The sequence below is a fragment of the Onychostoma macrolepis genome, chromosome 10, assembly GCF_012432095.1.
Source record: "Onychostoma macrolepis isolate SWU-2019 chromosome 10, ASM1243209v1, whole genome shotgun sequence".
NCBI lineage: Eukaryota > Metazoa > Chordata > Actinopteri > Cypriniformes > Cyprinidae > Onychostoma > Onychostoma macrolepis.
In genome coordinates, this window is record NC_081164.1 from 24,417,050 (window position 1) to 24,436,669 (window position 19,620).

Here is a 19,620-nt window from a genome sequence, read left to right on the forward strand (position 1 = left end):
AATGAATCCTATTAAAGAACCCTGTTTATTATATGCATTTGTTAGTGCATGTTCTTCCTGAGCTCATGGGGAAATGAGCGCTTGACCAGATTTGGCTTCAGTCCCACCCGCTGCGTGTCTCTAATCTATCGGCCACATCAGGGGAGAAGAGGCGCCATCATTTCTTGTGTGACGTTTCTGTCATTTCAGAGCGCATGAGCTTTTCCCACAGGACTCAGAACTGGGTCAAAGTTCCAGAATTCCTGAGACCTGAAATGATGCTGATGATCTTTTATGAGGATAAAGGTCACGGCTCTGACTTTTGTTGTCCTTGCTTTAACAATGCCTAAGATCATACGCAAAAAAAAACAGTGCAGGTTAAAGGAATGGTTCCCCTCAAAACATGCAGATTTTCACTATGCAAGATGTTAATTGCTGTGGATTATTTTAATGTTTTTATCAGCTGTTTGGACTCTCATTCTGACGGCACCCATTCACTGCAGAGCACCCATTGCTGAGCAAGTGATGTAAAGCTAATTTCTCCAAATCTGTTCTGGTAAAGGATCAAACGCATCTACATCTTGGATGACCTGATGATAAGTACATTTTCAGAAAATGGTTATTTTGGGGTGAAACATTACTTTAACCTCTACTGGTTACAGTGGCCCCCCAAAAATTATATACACACATTCATATGTATGAATATCGTAGCGTTAGATTATTTTGAAAAAGATGGCAAAGGCACGCTTTTCAAAGCATTTGTTTGTTTTTAAAGTATATTGTCAAATATATTAGTAATTTAGGGAGCAATTTAGTATATTTATTCATTTTAACTGAATAAAAACAAGCTGAAAATGTTGGTTTATTTTAGAAAGATATCAGAAATCAGCTTTTTCTACAGTTCTTTTATTATTAAAGTGTACACTTCAGACACAGTTGCATATGAAACATGCATATGTACAAACAAAATTAAGCAACTACACACATTATTACCAAAAAGCTTTTTATTTATTACTTTGAATATGCACATATTTACTAAAAAAATGGTTTCATACAACTATGTACAATCAGGAGGTTTAGATGATCAAAACAGTCTCATGTAAAGCTGCAGCCTGGAGTCTATAGGCAGAACAATAGGCATTATTCAGTGTCTTGTTGAAGCACAGACCGTGTCTAATTAGTGCACTCTCATAAAGCGGAACAAACACAAGAAATATAGACCCTCCCTTCACCCCCATTAACCCACAGTGATTAAAATCAAACGCAAACAAGTGGGCCTCTGACCCTAATATCATTAACTAAGACAGAAATACCCGTGTACATCTAATTCATTATTACTATGACAAACTGTTAAAGGAGCTAAAGACAGAAAAACATAATCAAACATAGTTTATACATTCTGACAATTGATTATCTGAATGTTTGGTACAAGACCTGTTGCATGTAAAAGGGAAGTTGACTGCAGTGTTTCATCTAAAACGATTTTAAACATTTTTTGACATGCAGTATTAATATGCAATATTTGTACTTTTAAAAAATCATTTCTCACACTCATTTGTAAGAAACGGAGCACCTAAAAATACATTTTCATATATATTTGAACCTTAAATCTTGTTTTTGAATTAAAAAATACAATTATTGATGAACTACCCAAATATTAAACAGGCTTGAAAGTCCATATGCGCAGAGCCACTAGTCCATGGTTGAACGTTGAGGTTCACACATAGTTTCGTTTATCATAGTCCCCGTTGATTGATGTGGTTTTTGTAGGTGGAGGTACGTATTTTAGAGGATACGAGGATTTCTCATCATGTGGACGAGAGAAACACAGGATCACTCCTCCGACCAGAAGCATGGCAGCTGCTGCCCATCCGATGTAGAGCGCAGCTCCAATTTCTCTCTTCTTTGCATAAGGCACTTGAGGGTCGTAGAAGTCTGAGATGATGTTATTGGCCATCCAGCACAGAGGCACCAGCACAAACAAGCCTGCGATGATGTATATCACCCCTCCGACGTTGACTACTTTGGCTTTGATGGAGTCTTTACTGATGCAGTTGGTGCACTGAGCACCGGCGATGGTTATCATCAGAGCCTGGACACCCAAAACCGCTGAGATGACCGTCAGCGCCCGAGCAGTCTGGAGGTCAGTGGTCAGCGCCAGGACGGAGTCGTGCATTTTACACTGCATCTGACCCGTGCTTTGGACCACGCAGGACATCCACAGCCCGTCCCAGATGTTTTGAGCCACCACAATGTTGCCCTCGATGAAGGCGGACACTTTCCACATGGGCAGCCCGCAAGCCACCATCACCAAAAGGGTCCCGGTGACACTCAAGCCAAGTCCAATAGTCTCCAGACACGCAGAAATCATCTTTGCAAAGTTTTTTGATGCTGTTTTTCTCAGTTTAGAAAGTCTTTTTGTTTAAAGCAGGTGTTCAGAGCAGAAGTATCTCTACATTGCTTGGCAGTGTTGCAGGATGAGATGCGGTGGGAGTTTTCTGCTCTTGTGTGCAGGGAGGATGCTGATATAGAGCACTCACAACAAAGAGGAGCGGCTGCAGCCAATCAGAGCGCAGCGCGTCTCCCGACAGCCAATCAGAAGTGAGAGCTGCTGGACAAAACTGGTTAAGACCAACCTGCATCATTCAGTCGGAGTTTTTAAAAGTGACGGTAGAAGCAACACACTGGAAGTGTGACTTCCTTGTCTTCCTGGTATTCTTTAAGAAGAAAAGCCCACTTTACACAAGGGGGGCAGGTGTTAAAACAAGCACACAAATGCATAAGATAAGAGGTCATTTCTTTATGTTGAAAAGGAACGTCAGAAATAATAGACGACGGAGCGCTGCAAATGAATCCGCGCGAATACGAGCGCGAGACGCTTTCAATTCTTTAATATTGAGCAAATGTGTGTGTGTGTGTGTGTGTGTGGAAGAGAGCAAGTGCTTACCTGCTTATTTACCGGTCTCTCTCTCTCTCTCTCTCTCTCAATCGCTATTTCGTCTTATTACAGTTATTTTAAATGCAATTATTTTGACAGTTATTACTTTTAAAAGCTAATGTTTATCCGAGTTAACTAACCTTTTTGTTCTCATTTGTGACCCTGGACCACAAAACCAGTCTTAAGTGTCAATTTTTCGAAATTGAGATTTATACATCACCTGAAAGCTGAATAAATAAGATTTCCATTGATGTATGGTTTGTTAGGATCGGACAATATTTGGCTGAGATACAACTATTTGAAAATCTGGAATCTGAGGGTGCAAAAAAATCTAAATATTGAGAAAATCGCCTTTAAAGTTGTCCAAATTAAGTTCTTAGCAATGCATATTACTAATAAAAAAAGTTAAATTTTTATACATTTACAGTAAGAAATTTACAAAATAAATTCATGGAACATGATCTTTACTTAATATCCTAATGATTTTTGGCATAAAAGAAAAATGTATAATTTTGACCCATACAATGTATTTTTGGCTATTGCTACAAATATACCCCAGCGACTGGTTTTGTGCTCCAGGGTCACATTTAGCTCTTGTTTATTAAAGTTCTGTTGCCACTCAGTGATGTAATGCGGTCAACAAACTTGGAACTACTGCATAGACGTCTTCTTTCTTTATTTGTCAACGATAAAGCTATAAAAGAAATTAATACAATATTTTTGGATTTTATCTGGACCTTACAAATTAAAAAGAGAAGTGCTTGCTAATTCCAGAAGTGAAGGTGGCCTTGATTTTTTTGGACTTTGCAGATACTGTAAACACCTTTAAAGTAAATTGGTTGAGAAGGTGCCTTATGAATCCAATGTCACTGTGGTTCTTTATTCCAAATAAGATATTTGACCAACTTGGTGACCTATCTTTCTTACTAAAGCGTAATTTCTTTCTTCGCAAGTTATCCATTTCCTTATCTAACTTCCATCAGCAATGTCTTCTTTCATGGAAATTGTGTTTTGTCCATGGTTTCTCCCCCCACAAAGTTCTTCTTTGGAATAATGCTGATATAACTGTTAGAAATAAGTCTCTTTCCCCCGCTAGATGGTTTAATAATAACTTGAACTGTATTCTATCTATGTTTGATGATTTTGGTAATATTTTAACTTATGAACAATTTATGAATCTCCATAATTTTCCAGTCCCACCAAAGGAATATAATACTTTGATGAGAACCATCCCAGTAGGCTTAACCCAGTTAATTAAAAGTCAACTCAAATTCAGTCTTTCCCCCTTTTTCTTTCTGAATTTGATTCTCTTGTTTCATCTCTAAAACTTACAAATAATAAAAAGAGTGCCAAATTGTTGATGCACTATGACAGCTTTTCTAAAATGATGTAATTTTATTTTTTGCACTTTTCTGTATAGATAATTCCATAATTTGATGTACGCAAATCCAGAATATTCGTTTTTTGTCTTTATTTTTATGATTGTTCTTTGTAGGAATATATTCATGTCTTGTTTCCCTGTTCTTGTATATTTCTACAATTTTTGCAATAAAAAACAAAACAAAAAAAACTTCATAGACATCTTTAGAAAGGATCGCAAAGTAACCAATCGTAACTAGCAATCAGACAGAACTGCCTAAGGCTAACCAGCCAGAAGCCATAAGCAAGCAGCTAGAACAGCAATAAGAACGAACTAGACCATCTTCCCATTTAGGTTAGTTATGCACCTTTTGCCCTTCTGGCTTCGCTACTGTTCGGACGCTCTTGCTTATTGCTCTGCGCTTTGCTCCCTATTTATGCACTTTTCTCAGATCTCTCTTAGATTTTAACTTCAGCAGATCAGCACAGTGCTCAAACAACACATTTTTTTCCTCCCACTGCCAGCAGCTTATTCCGGAGACGGGGAAACACAGCTGTCTACATTCAAACAGACAAGAAAAAATGCCTCTCGTGGAATCTACTTGCTGCATGAACTGTTTGGTCCGGACCAAATAAAATGTTGATTTTTTTTTGTTTGGTGCGGTTCGCTTTCACACTGCCATTTTTGCAAGTGAACCAGAAATTGTAAACAAAACCACACGTGTGCTAAAGTCATCCGTTCATTGGACAGAAATTCTCAAGCAGGGAAAAACAGGCTAATCATGGAGATCTTTCGTAGTGCAATTTTTATTCTTTTACTGATTTGCTGTCATGAGATAAAAACGCAATATGAAGAAACTTATGAGTATCACATGAGACAATGTCATACAATGTTGTAATTACGACTTGCCAAAAATAAAATCTATAGATATGAAATACTTAAAGCATATCAAAATGTTAGTTTAAACATTTAACCTAGATAAATGTGCGCTATTAGGAACTGTAACATCGTTCGGAAGTGTAAAGGGTATATTTTTATTTGTGTGCACTCACAATATCAAGAAAACGTGCTTTTCTAAAATAAAGAAAACTAATAGGATGCGCTTCCCCTCAAAAATGAACCATAACTCAGTGAATATTTTCCTTACAGACATGATGAATATATCTATAGAAAGCTTTGAATTACTACAAAACTAAATAATTCATATCCAAAACAAAAACTCTTTCATTATAATCCGTAAAGATGCATTTCTTTCTAAAGGCGCCCAATGAGGAGATGGCGAGTCAGGATTTTTAACTTCATCTTTGTGACACTGACTCAGAAAACACTAGTTTATTAATAAATCATTCAAATATCTCCTTACTGTTGCCCCCAGACACATTCATTGTAACTTTTGCTGGGGCTTTACGGCAAGCTTTAGCCTATTTAGTGTGCTCATGTCAGTTGCTGTAGGCGCTTTGGTCACGAAAACTCATAATTTGCATGCGTTTTTAAGCATTGCGGTTTGAAAACAAGTGATTAAAGCGATTGAAATGCAAACAACAGCACTATATGTGCGAGCTGTGTGTTTTCTGAGTGTGCTTTCTGCAATTGGATCAGATCGAGGCCGGTTCATATTCACACCTTAAACGAACCGTACCAGAGTTCGTTTGGAAGCGGACCGAGACCACCTCTTCAGCTGGGTCTTGGTACAGTTGTTTGGTGCGCACCCGAGTCCGATTGCTGTATTCACACCTGCCCAAAAGATGCGCACTAAGGGGGGAAACGAACTTGAGTTCGTTTCAATCGAACCAAATAAGACAGGTGTGAATACACCAAAAGTTATTTGCTGGACTTCCAAAACAGGCGGAACACACAGCAGATGGTAATCATGGACCATGGAGTCCTGTGAATCTCAACAGTTTATACCAAGTGTAGAGAAACAAGCCGAAACTGATCGACAGACTAATCGATGGCACAAACAGGGAGCGAGACCCAAAGGCACTCGAGACATCAGATTGACATCTCGTATTGCTGCGGTAGCATCCTCTACCCCAGATACGGCTATGCCAAGACTTGTAAACACTGGTATTCTACCACCCCCTACACATCTTGAGAACAGATTTGAAGCATTAATGAATGTGGGTGAGGAATCCCCAAATGTGATTGAACATAGATCGTATCAGCCAGCAGCTAACATCGCTACTAACAGACGCTTGAGGTCAAGCAGCAGAGCCCAGGACACTGATAGTGGGTGACTCTGTTATCAGAAACATCAGTAGCAGGACTACAACTACATACTGCTTTCCTCAAGCAACCGTCTCTGATGTGAACAAGGAACTTCAGAACATTCTGATGAAGCACAAGACTGCAAATCGAATCATCATCCATGTAGGGAAGAATGATATTCGGAAAGAGAAGTCAGAACTGCTTAAGAAGGATTTCAGTGAACTCTTTGAAACACTTCAAAGACTTGAAGTTCAGTCGTTCATCAGTGGACCACTCCCAGCAAGGGGAACTAACATGTTTTCACGGCTGCTTGGGCTGAATACATGGCTACAAAGAACCTGCGGTATAAAAGGCGTCAACTTCATCGACAACTTCAATCTTTTCTGGGGCCATAGACAACTGTTTAAACTGGATGGCCTCCACCCAAATATTCTTGGTGCAAGAGTGGTAAAGGACAATATCTATTTCTCCCTCCGTCATCCTTCAGTGGTGTGTGCCAATCCACTCGGCCTCAATGGCACACACACACCTGGACAGAGTATGAGTGACCACAGGACTTCATATCAGCTTCAGAGTCATCATATGGTTGACACCAGTCCTCAGATCCTTACACTTGCTTCCAGTTACAATTAGGATTGATTTTTAAAGTACTTTTACTCATTTACAAATCACTCAATGGCCTAGGACCTAAATACATTGCAGATATGCTCACTGAATATAAACTTAACAGACCGCTCAGATCATTAGCATCGAGTCAGTTAGAAAACACTTTTAAATCCAGACTCAAAACTCATCGGTTTAGCTGTGCATTTGTCAAATGAGCACTGTGCTACATCCGAACTGATTGCAATATGTATAATAATTTTCTATTCTTAACTGTTTTAAATTCTTTTTAAATAAATTTTTATCTTGTTTTTATTATTATTATTTTTTAATTACTTGATTTTTTTTTTTTTTTTTTATAACTTCTTCACTTCCTTTTATGTAAAGCACTTTGAATTACCACTGTGCTATATAATTAAACTTGCCTTGCCTATCTAGCTGGGTGTCTTTCTTTCAAAGACACTTTAAAAATCATTTAAAACATACAGACTAAGTTAGGCTTTGTTAGATAATTAAGCAATTTAGGTAATTTGTTTGGTAATTTAATCTGGCACCCTGCAGCACTAAATAAAGTAAAAAATAGTAATTGCAGCTTTTTATCTCAGACTTTTTTTTCTGAGTCTGAGTTTGTAGGCTATCTCAGATTGTCAAGGTTTAAACTCGCAAATTTGCAATTGCCAGAAAATAAAAAATAAATAAACAGAATTGCAAGACAAAAACTCGCATTTACCTTTTATTTTTTATTCCATGGTGGAAAAAAAAAAATTATATATATATATATATATATATATATATATACTGTGTGTGTGTGTGTGTGTATATATATATATATATACATATATATTTTTTACAGAATTGTGAGATAAAAAGTCAAAATGACTTTTTTTGTTTTTGTTTTTATCACATGGTGGAAAAAAAAAAACGTAGACATTGATAATAATCAATGATTCAAACAATTCCATTTTTATGCCATTATGCATTAGCCTATATGCATTTATTGCATTTATCATGACATGTTTCTGTACTTTATGCTGCGTTATATTATTAATCTGAATAACGTTTTTAAAAAAATGTGCATAAAAACTGTCGTTTAATGTCTTCAACTTTCGTGATTCGGATTCTTCTACGTGCAGCCCAGTGTGTCATGTGTACAGTTATAATGTATGCTTAGATTTGTTACTTCCTCTCCTAAAGCATGCAGAGGAGTGGCGCAGGAAAAACAGGAAGAGGGGTGAACTGTCTCATATTTGTGATTGTGAACATGCAGCTGCAGAGAGAATGACGGAAGATATGGTATCACCTTAGATACCGAAGACTCAAGAGCCAAACAGTTAGCTTTGTTCTTGCCTTATAGACCACAGTTAAACTTTCTCACACAAAGCTGCTTTCCCAGAAATGACAATTTCCTATGTCCATAAGGTACGATTGTCCATTTACTGGAGTGGACGCCCCTCATAGAGGCTTAATTCCATGTTAAGCTATTAATGATATTTACTGTAATCAGGTTTCTGTGGTATTAAAAGCTCTCTGATTCTCAAAAATAAAAGTGTGCTATCAGTAAGTCAGGCACTTTCCCAAAGTGTGGTAAAAGTGCTGAGCAACACATTCAGTGGCACCTTGACAGAAGCACTAATCATGAGTCAGACTGAAGCAGGAAAATCTGTGTTGATTCAGGCTGTTGTTCCTCAGGAGGGTCGGGGTAAAAACTTTGCAGCATGTACCAGCCTCCACATCATCTGTCTGGACTGTGACATGTTTATATTTGTGTTGCTGGAGATGCATGTCTGTCTCACACAATATCACTCATTTACATCTCAGAGCTTGTTTTTAGTTTAACAATTAAGCCCACAAGATCACAATATTGCCAAAAATGTTCTCAGAAATAAAGGTACAAAAGCTGTCACTGGGGTGGTACCTTTTCAAAAGGTACATGTTTGTACCTAAAAGGTCCATTTGGGTACCTTAAAGATGCATATTAGTACTTAAAGTGTACATATTTGAACTTAATGGGTGCAAAAGTGTACCTTTTGAAAAGGTACCGCCCCAGTGACAGCTTTTGTACCTTTATTTCTGAGAGTGTATAAAAAGGTTCTTTATTGGCATTGATGGTTCCACGAAGAACCTTTCTTTAGTTTCTTTAGATTTTTGAAATGTTTTTCAAACTATGAGAAAATGTTGTTTTATGAACTGAAAGGTTCTCTGGGGAACCAAAACTGGTTATTCTATGGCACTGCTGTACCCCAAAAAATTATATTAAAAAAATAATATTTTTTAAAAAATTTTGTAAGAGTGTAAGATCAATTTTAAGAGTGTGTTATAGATGATGTACATTACAACAATGATTTGTAAACATTTCTAAAAGCATGCTCAAATTTCTTCATGTAAAAGGACAAAACATCAAGAAACTAAAGACAAATGCAGTTTTGGTTCTTCTGTCATATCAGATTTTGTCCTTGTTGTTTTGGTGATTGTGTCGTTAACACAGTCCTGTGAATGGGCATTTTGCATTTTTTAAAAAACATTACAGGATGGCAGTAATTGCCGATGACAGAGAAAGATGCTCTCATTGGCTGATTCAAGTTTTCTTACTTTATGTGTTTACTGTAAAGTAAATGTAGCATGATGATCATAAGATAGACCACACCAAACGTTTTCTACTTATAACTATTTATATTAGTCATTACAGTCTGAAAATATAGGCCAGGCCTACCCCCTAGAAACCAAAAATGCAGTCACTGAAGTCTCCTTATTTAGTGTGGCATCCGTGCAAAGCGTAAGAACCCTTGTGACCTAAATTGATCGGGGGATCTGATAAGAAAATTACCACAGGGAAGGAAAAGTGGGTTTTTATGATAACAGAGGAAACGGACCAGACCAGAAACAAGTGTGCAAAAGGTATAAGCCAGATTTATCAACAGCTTGTGCCAGTGCAAACCATATTTTAGCGTTAAAATACTGTCAGGATTTACTAAAGACGAGCAGCGAAGAATTAGCGCTGAAAAGGCGTGGACACAGTTATGCCTTTTTTTTGCGCCTGACCTCATTGAATATGCATTTGTAGGAGTTTCCCTTCAGATGCAAAATTTATGGGAGGAGAGTACTATTAAAATTAATCAATTTACTTACGTTTGCACTCTAAAATTACTAGTATTTGTGACATTATTCAACACCCAAAAAAGCATGTCTTAAAGCAGGCGGTAATTTGCGCTGCTCTTGGTAGATAATTGCGCTGGTCATTATGGAAATGATCTGACTGCGTCTGTGTACTTTAATGTGCACATTGTTAGTAAATCATCCACAGAATTTTCCCCTCCCTTCGGCCCTTTTATGGAATTGCTAATTTGCCCTGTATAGTAAATCTAATACAATACAATCAAACTAAATTTAATTTACTAAATGTAACTAACAAACTTTGAATGTTAAAATTTAACAAAGTTTTAAGTTTGAAGGTTTAAAGGCAAAGATAGATGTGTAAATGGATGGATAGATAGCCAGCTATAGAAAACTGTATCTAATCATATTTAACAAATTAACTTTTGAAGATCAGGTTTAAAGAAAACTTCATATCTCAAAGTGCATTGTTTTTTTTGTTTTTTTTTTGCACTATACACTGTAAAAAGTGATAAGTTGACTTAACTTAAACCCGTTGCCTTAAAGTTATTCAGTAAATAATATTTAAAAAAAATAAGTTAAGTGAATTGTCAAGTTTTTAATTATTTAAATTTTTTAATTATTATTTAATTAACAATTTTAAGGCAACGGGTTTCCTCAATTTTTTTTAAGTTAAGTCACCTTATCACTTTTTACAGTGAAGTTAATCAGATTCCTCTTCCTGTCATTCCAACTAAAATTCCAATTAAATTTTCTGTGGGGTGTGGCCAAATAAATTAAAATTCACTCCTCGGAATTGAAAGGGAGCCATTTCTTCAATTTTGAATTTTGCACAACTCTGTTAGCAACCACCCAGAACAACTTGGAATCATAGCATCTACACTGTAAAAAGTGCTAAGTTCACTTAACTTTTTTTTTTAATTAGCTATTATTTACTTAATAATTTTGAGGCAACGGGTTTCCTCGATTTTTTTAAGTTAAGTCAACTTAGCACTTTTTACAGTGTAGTTTTGCACATGCAAATGCTACATTTAATTTTTTTAAAAGTAAAAATCTAGTTGATCTGAAAAAAGCATCGCACGTGTATGTGTACGTTTAATCAGAACACACATTAAAACAGGGTCAGCTAATAACCGGCGTAACTTCCTGGGAACAATCAGCCCCTCATCCGTGTGGAAGTATAATTAGAAAGAACACAAACAAAGCTGCATTAATCAAAGGCTGACCTCATATCATGTTCATACACTATCCATGTACGTCCCAGCATTCCGGGCGATATATTTTATCACTTTTAGTAAGAATCTTGAGGATTGTCCAGACAGACACAAAAACCGCTGATGTGCATGTTTTCTGCAGATGTTTCCTCTAGTCTCAGTGGTGTGCAGAAGCCATGCCAGGTGTCTGGAATTACACACGTATCTAATGGGCCTCATAAGTCACATCAGTCAGGACGTGAGCACAGAAACAAAGCATCAAGACCTCCTTCTTTGGCAGCGGTCACAGCAGCTCAATCTCAGCCTGTGGATGATGAACAGTGAGGCTGAGGTGAGCCACATGGAGTCACATGGGCCGGGGACGGATGGAGTTGTATGGTGCGGAAATCCTGTCCTGTCTTATTATTTCCCTCAAGACTATTGTTCTAGCATGATGGCGAATCCAACTATGCGATCCACCATTAGTTTTTATATTATTAATCTTTCACAAGCTTTCTAAACTGTCTAAATTGGCCTTCTTCAAAAATGCTCATGATTGCTTGCAATTGTTTTTGCTTATGCTTAGTTACTGGCTTAGTTATTATTTATTAACAGGCAAAAAACATGGATTTACATTGAAAATGGACTCAAAATATCATAGCTACAATCACACAGCGTTTGGGACTGACAAACTGTGATTTTCAACATGTTTTATTCATATGAGACCATTTCTGCCGTGTAAGTAAAAAAAAAAAAAAATGCTTTGGTAAATCAAAATTATGATGTAAAAACTTTATTTGAAATTATGACATACTAATTCAAAATTGACACAAAAACTCATAATTGTAGTCATAAAATGTAGAAATTAGATAAAAAGTTATTCAATCGTGACTTCTAAAATTTTTAATTATGACATAGTTGAAATTGTGACACAAAATGTCATAATTATGACCAAAAAATAACAATTTTGACCTTTAAAGTTAAAATTTACATTACGATATCATTTTGACTTGTGAAGTCATAATTTCGAATTTAAAATGACAACTTTTGTCATAATTCTGACTTCTTTTTTCTCTCATAATTAAAACTTAGTATGTCATAATTTTGACTTTTAAAGTCATAATTTCAACATTTTGTCTCATAATTATTTTTTTCACAACTTTGACATTTTTATCTCATAATTATGACTTGGTATATCAATTTCAATTTTAAAAGTCATCATTTCGACATTTTATGTCATAATTACAACATTTCAAGTCATAATTATAACTTACCAAAGTGTGATTTGGAATGAAATGGGCTTCCATATATAACTGTATTAATGATTGTGAATCTCTTTTTCTTTTTTCTCGGTTGCCACAAATCTCTGCTGAAACTTTAGCAACAGTTACGATTCGCAATTCAAAGATGGTGACGTCTGTAACGCCAGTGTGATGTCATTTGTCAAATCAGACAGCAGGTTTGAGTGGATTTGTGGAGTTACTTGAGTCTGAAGTGCAACAGGACTGACATCACAACAGAAAAGAGGTCTAGTCTTGAAAATGTGTGCGAGTTCACTCTTGTTAACAACCAAATTGTGTGAACATAACTATATTAAGTTCCTATTGAATTTTTGTACTAGAATATTAACCCAATTGTAATATTATTAATGTTGTAATGAGTAAATGGTTAAACACTGAGTTCTTCAAGGTGATTTATGCCAATGGGAGTTTTGTTTATATTCACAATTGCTCATAGGAATGCCAAACTTTAAGAATCACTGACATCCACCCACCCTTCATGAATCATGAGGCTTTATTACAAAACGAATTTTATAATGTGTTCCTCAAGTACAGTGATGAAGTTTATATCCAGGTCCAGATATCACCAGGAAGCAGGTCTGATTGTATCTTGTACATTAATGTTGTCATTTCTGAAGGAAATCGTGAGTCAAGCACTTTGTATACAGCTGTGCTTACAGTCACTGTACAAGTATGACCGTCATTTCATCCATTATTTTGCTGGGAATTACTCATTTATGCCCTCGGGGCAAACTGGTTTTAACTGGTCCCTCACAGTGGTGAAAATTCACTCATCTGACTCACTGTTTCCTTTCAATTTCCTGAGCCATTTTCCCTATCGACCTTGAGATCAGCCGTCGCCTTTTAAGACTGAGGCCACTTCTGGTGTCCATATACCATCATAAAGAAACATTTATGGACTGTATAGCCTCTCGGATACCCATTTGCGACATTGTACATGTTTTTTTGGTAAAATCTTCTGTTTCTAGAAAAGTGGGAGTTAGAATTGCTGGAAATTGGATGAGCTGATATGCAATTTCTTTAGTTTTCCTACACATTTGTACATTGAGTAAAATGTTGGGAACAATGTTTGATTCTAAAAAGCTATTTTTGATGTTCAGTAGCAATTATGTTAATTAATTGTATTAACTCCATTTTTATGCATTTCAACTTAACTCAAACAGGCGAATCCATTGCAATCTTCAAAATAAAACATTTTATGGCAGTAACTCAAATCCGTATTGCACTTAAAAATAAATAAGTGAAAAATGAAAAATAAAATAATAATAATTAGATCATAAATGTAAGTTTTTTAACTATCATTCTGCACTTACATTTCTGAAAAATTCATAGTTTTCAGTTTGAGTTGTGCTTTACGAGAAAAGAGAAAAACGTTTGCCTTAACCCCCTCCTGTCTTGCTTCAATTGTTCGTCATGAGAAGAGAAACAAGGAAACAGCTTGTACAGAACAATAAACGTTTCCTGCAGTGTACCAGGCATCTTTACTGAGCTGGTGCAAAGCCACTCGATCCACCTTTAATGAGCTATTGTATATGGATGCGTAACACAAACCCTATGTGTTCCTGAGATGCCAGTTTCCCAAGAAAAGTTATTGTGGCCCGCGGTCGTTGCTGTCCATTGGAGGAAACGTTCAGAAAGCTTCCATGCCCAGTTTACGGCCATGAAGCATCCTGTAGTACATCGAGCACCTTGAGACGTTCCAGACAGAAACAAATAAGGTGCCTCCGTCAGCGTCACTGCAACTGGCACAAATCCATATGTTTTGCGTAGTGCTTATGTAATTCCACTGTCACCAGGTTCCATAAGTCATCAGGCTTCACTTGTCTAGCCTGAAATGAGCGACAAACAACAAGTCACCTTCAAAACACGCAGCTTTCTGTTGGTCCACGTGGCAAGTTCACATGACCAACTTTAACACGAGAAGACTTTTTTAAACCTGAATTCTGAGTTTACACCTCGACATATTTTTTTGTCACTGCCAAGCATCAATAGTAGAGGGCTTGGCCCCAATAATTCGCACTGTTTTACATTCACAAGTCACTATTTTCAGGAGGCTATGGATCCAATATGTTTGTCCACACATGTGCGGTGTAAACCAGTTCTGTATTATTGTCTTCTTCGCAGCCGTAAAACCAGCAAACAACATTCTCTTTTGTATTAAGCTTATACAGAGAGCAGAATCATCAATCAATTTGTAGTAAGGAGGATAAAACCAGGTTTACATGTGTCCATAGATTAATGACGATAGGACACTCCCAAAACATATGAAGTGATGATGCAGTATTACATGGCAGTTAAAATTTGGTTGTAGTTTTATTTTGAATCTTTTGTAAGGAGTTATGTATGCTCTATGAATGACTTTGAAGTGAATAAGACGATGAGCCAAGTTTTTAGATGTTAAGCTGAGGTTAGACCACACTCAGTTGACAGATAGATTAAGGTCAGATAATTCCCGATACCAAATAGATTGAATAGAAAGAGGTTTTGTAATGCAATCAATAATTTTATTATATATTAAGGAAACAGATGGCCGACCAGAAGATGGTGCAATCCAGTCCCGCATAGGATGAGAGGAAATGGGAGATGCCCAAGGAACTCCATACGCTTTGAGAGCAGAATGTAATTGAAGAAAGACAAAATATGCGGATGCTGATAAACAAAATTTAGTTCTTAATGTCTGAAATGAAGAGGCCCTGGTTATCATATAAATCACCGCACGTGTTTACACCTAAAGAAGACCAAGAGGGTTGGAAAAATGGACAATTTCCGCATAAAAAATCAAAATTATGCCATAAAGGTGTACTATTACAAAATTTGAAGGGTCCTCCTATCAGACGTATTATCAGATTTTAATAGAATTAGCCACAACCGGACCAAATTTATAATTACCACCTTTTTTTCCTGTGCCAGCGAATAAAATATCTTGGAGTCTATTTGGTTTAACCTTGTCAGCTTCAATCACTCTCCATGAAACTTTCGATTGAGGATCAACCCAATTATAAAGAGCCTTAAATTGGAACGACCAATAATATAATTCAGAATTTGGTACAGCCAGTCCTCCTGCGCGTATATTTAGACATCATATTTAGACATCAGCCAATCCTCCTGCAACATATTAGACAATATGTTGTATTGTGGTAAGTTTGATTCTGGGGCATTTATCATTCCAGATAAATTGAGAAAGTATGGAGTTTATCTCCTTAAAGTAACCTGGAGGGGGAGAAAGTGGTAGCTATAGAGAAAATAAAGTTAAACCAAGGTAACTTAATCTTAACTGTGGAGATTCTTCCTTGAAGAGAGACTTTAAGATTCTTTACACCTCAAAATTTTGACACTTTTTCTTAGAATTCTGACTTTATATCTTGTCATTTTTCTTTTTTTAACTAAGTTTGTATCTCTAAATTTTGACTTTTTCCCTCAGAATTCTGAGTTTGTCTTGCAGTTCTTCTTTTTAATCTGCATTCCAAGTTTTTGGAATTGTTTTTTTTTCCCTCTGAATTCTGACATATAATCTCAGAATTGTAAGATTCATACTCGAAAAATTATAAAAAGTCAGAATTGTTCCAAATTTACTTTATATCTCGCATTTCTGATTTTTTTTTCTTTTACCAAAAGTTTATTTCTCAAAAAAAAAAAAAAAAGCTTTTTTTTTTTTCAGAATTCAGAATTAATTTCTTGCATTTCTTCTTTACATCTCTAAATTTGGACTTTTTTTCTCTAAATTCGGAGTTTATATCACACAATTCTGACTTTTCCCCCTACATTCTAAGTTTATATCTCAAAATTCTCTTTTTTTCCTCAGAATTCTGAGTTTATATCTTGCAATTCTTCTTCTTTTTTTATTTTACCTGAATTCGGAGTTTACATCATCTTGAAATTGTGACTTTTTTTGTCTGAATGCTAAATTTACATCTCACAACTCCAGTGTTTTTTCTCTGAATTCTGACATATAATCACAGAATTGTGAGATTTAAACTCAAAAAATTATAAAAAGTAATTACCTTTTTATTTTTTTATTCTTATTCTCCCATTTGAATTCAATTGGTTAACCAACAAAAAGCTGCTTGGTTTGAAAGTGACACATGTGAGCAATGCTTCTTACACTATTGACAATATACACACTGAAAAAAATTTGGAGTAGGATTTACTTGAAAAAAGTTAGGAAAGTTTTTTCACTTAGAAAATGTGAGTAATTTCAATAGAATTCCCAAGTAAAAACTAAACACAGAGAACTGTAGCTTTAATTAGAAAATCTTAAGTAAAGTTTACTTGGAATTTCCCAGTAAATTGTATTGACTGTTGTTTATATATTTTACTACACAATAATCCTAGTTATCTTATTTAAAATTACCAAAGAAAATAAGTAATTTTAACATTGCCAGTTAGAGTTTGATGAGTAATTTCTACATAATTATTTTAAGTTAAATCGGCCATTTTCAAGTACATTTCACTTAGTCACGGTTTATAAACTTTACTCAAACAACATTGCACTAAATATAACCATGCTATTAAAGCATGTGGTTAATTTACGCACATATAAATAAACAAGTAGACAGCTTGTTATCCTTTCTAAGATAAAATGTCCACTCAATAGAATTATTACCCAAATGAACTCAGAGACATCAATACTTGGTACACCATACACAATGATAGTAACAATCAGTGGTTATTGTTTGAGTATGAATGGGTCATTCTGAGTAGAAAATGAACTCCATATGTCACAAAATAGTAAGTTACTAAACCTAACCTCAAAAGCTACCATAAAACAGTGTAAATACAACTCAAAAACAGTGAAAAGTGTAACCTTTTTAATTATTCATGCCCCAGTGCATGATGGGAAAAACGGTATCATAACTTTGGTATTTACTTAAAGAATCCTTGTAAACATAAACAATTTCAGGTAAAATTTACTTATAAATTCAAATTTTAATTTCTACAAGCATAAATTGAGTACTAATATAGATTTTACTCTATACTTCTTGCCTGAACTAAATAATTTCATGTAGAAATTACATTTGTTTTTATGTAGTATTTACTTCAGCACAAAATCATTTTTATCAGTGCAATAGACCTTTTTTTGTCCATGCAATTTTGATAATGCCACTGCACCTTTACACTGAAGGAGGGACTCAAGCCATATCTAGAGATGTCTGCGTTTGAAAGACATTTTTAGTCATTTTTGATGTATGCAACGATAAGCTTAGCAACAATGGCCTTAGCTCCAGGGAAAGATAAAATGCTCAGCTAAAATAGCAGGGAAGCATGCTGACATCATAGCCATCATTTCAATTAAGAAAGCGAATTGTAAATTAGCAAGGTTATTGAAGAACGAAAGTACAACAACAATGCTTGTGTGATTGCCAAATAGCTGTACTGTGATTGTTCAGATCTGGAGTGAACTATTAATTGCAGAGTTAATGGTTTGGCTGCTGTCTAATAACCAGCACTGAAGCACAGGAAGGTGACTGCGGTGAGCAGCTGGATTATTTCACAGGATTTTCCCATCATTGTTTTCCTCCGGTTTGCTCCTGTGCTAGTTTGGCCGCATGAGCGATTGCAGCGCTGCCTCGCTGTTTTTATGATGTTTTTGTTTTGTTGCACCATTGTTTGTAACTATCAGCTTTCGTCAGGCCAATAACACAGCACAAACTCTGAGGCTGATGAGTTGATTACAAACTAGAGATTGTCCAGATTTGTCTCTCATTTCTCAGTATGCTTTATGGGGCTACTCTGGCGCCATTGAAAATGATGTGATAAGTTTAACGTCAGGTCATATAAAGCTATTTGCAAATGTCTGGTCTGATAAGACTTTTTCATTGCAATAAAAGATGAAATCCACAATACTTTGTGCTTTTTTCTATTTGAAAAACGTAAGATGTTAAATGAACGCCACACACAATTTTTTAAGCAAAGATGCATTAAATAGGTGAAAAATGAAAGGTAAATGTTCCAAACGTTTTCATATAAATTCTGTTCTTTTGAACTTTCTATTCATCAAAAATAAATAAATAAATCTAGAAATAAAATGTATCGTGGTTTCCACAAATATTAAATTAAATTGATAACAATATAAAAAGTTTCTCCAGCATCAAAATTTCTGAAGGATCATGTGACTCTGAAGACTGGAGTAAAAATTCAGCTTTGCATCACAGTAATAAAATCCATTTTAACATATATGACGATAGAAAACAGCTCTTTTAAATTGTAATAATATTTCATAATTTTACTGTTTTTAATGCATTTCGATCAGCCTACAGGTGAGCATAAGTGACTTCGTTCAGAAGCATTAAAAAAATGTTTTGAACAGTAGTGTACGGTACCTGTCAGAAAGAAAAATCAAGCTCAGTGAGATGGCAAGAAAATAGAGATTCTTTCCTGGAACCCAAATATTGTTTTTCCCAGACTAAATGATTTAATCTATGCTATCAGGAACCGTGCAATTTATTTCTATTTTTTTATTTTTCCTTGGCAAGCTATTTAAAAATGTTTGCACAATTCAGGAGTTGATACTTAAACAACATAATTGCATCATTTCTCTTTCAAACGCAACATGAGAGATTGAAAGTTCCTCTGAAATAAGAATAAGCCAAATGAATTACAAACTGCACCAGAACTATTGTGCGCTTTCAGTGAATCCTACAGTGCAGTGTTGACCTCCCTCCCTGATCCCATCAAATCATCTAAAGTCATTTACATGCAAGAAAAGTCTCCCCTGGATCGGATTTGATGAATCTAGCAGAAAAAGGTGCTGAAACAACAAGTCACACTATAGGTCTGCAGACCTCCTGATGGATCAAAGGAGGCTCTTTTGTTTGAGGACCATACAGTAAGATGTCAGTCTTCAAGTTACCATAGAAATGATCTGACATGTTTCTAATGCATTTAGATTGCCCAAATCCTCTGTTATGAAGAAACGGCCTTGACTGA

At 35.7% G+C, this 19,620-nt stretch overlaps 1 protein-coding gene across 1 annotated transcript; it reads right to left on the reverse strand.

The window, feature by feature from the left end:
* Positions 1 to 177: 177 nt before the first annotated feature.
* cldn5b (claudin 5b) lies at positions 178 to 2,582 on the reverse strand. The gene has a single exon (XM_058789053.1). The coding sequence runs from the start codon at positions 2,348 to 2,350 to the stop codon at positions 1,697 to 1,699; it is 654 nt and encodes a 217-aa protein (XP_058645036.1). The 5' UTR covers positions 2,351 to 2,582; the 3' UTR covers positions 178 to 1,696.
* Between the last annotated feature and the right edge of the window lie 17,038 nt (positions 2,583 to 19,620).

Excerpts from the sequence above, each read along its gene's own strand:
- cldn5b (XM_058789053.1), bottom strand. The coding sequence starts at position 2,350 with ATGATTTCTGCGTGTCTGGAGACTATTGGACTTGGCTTGAGTGTCACC.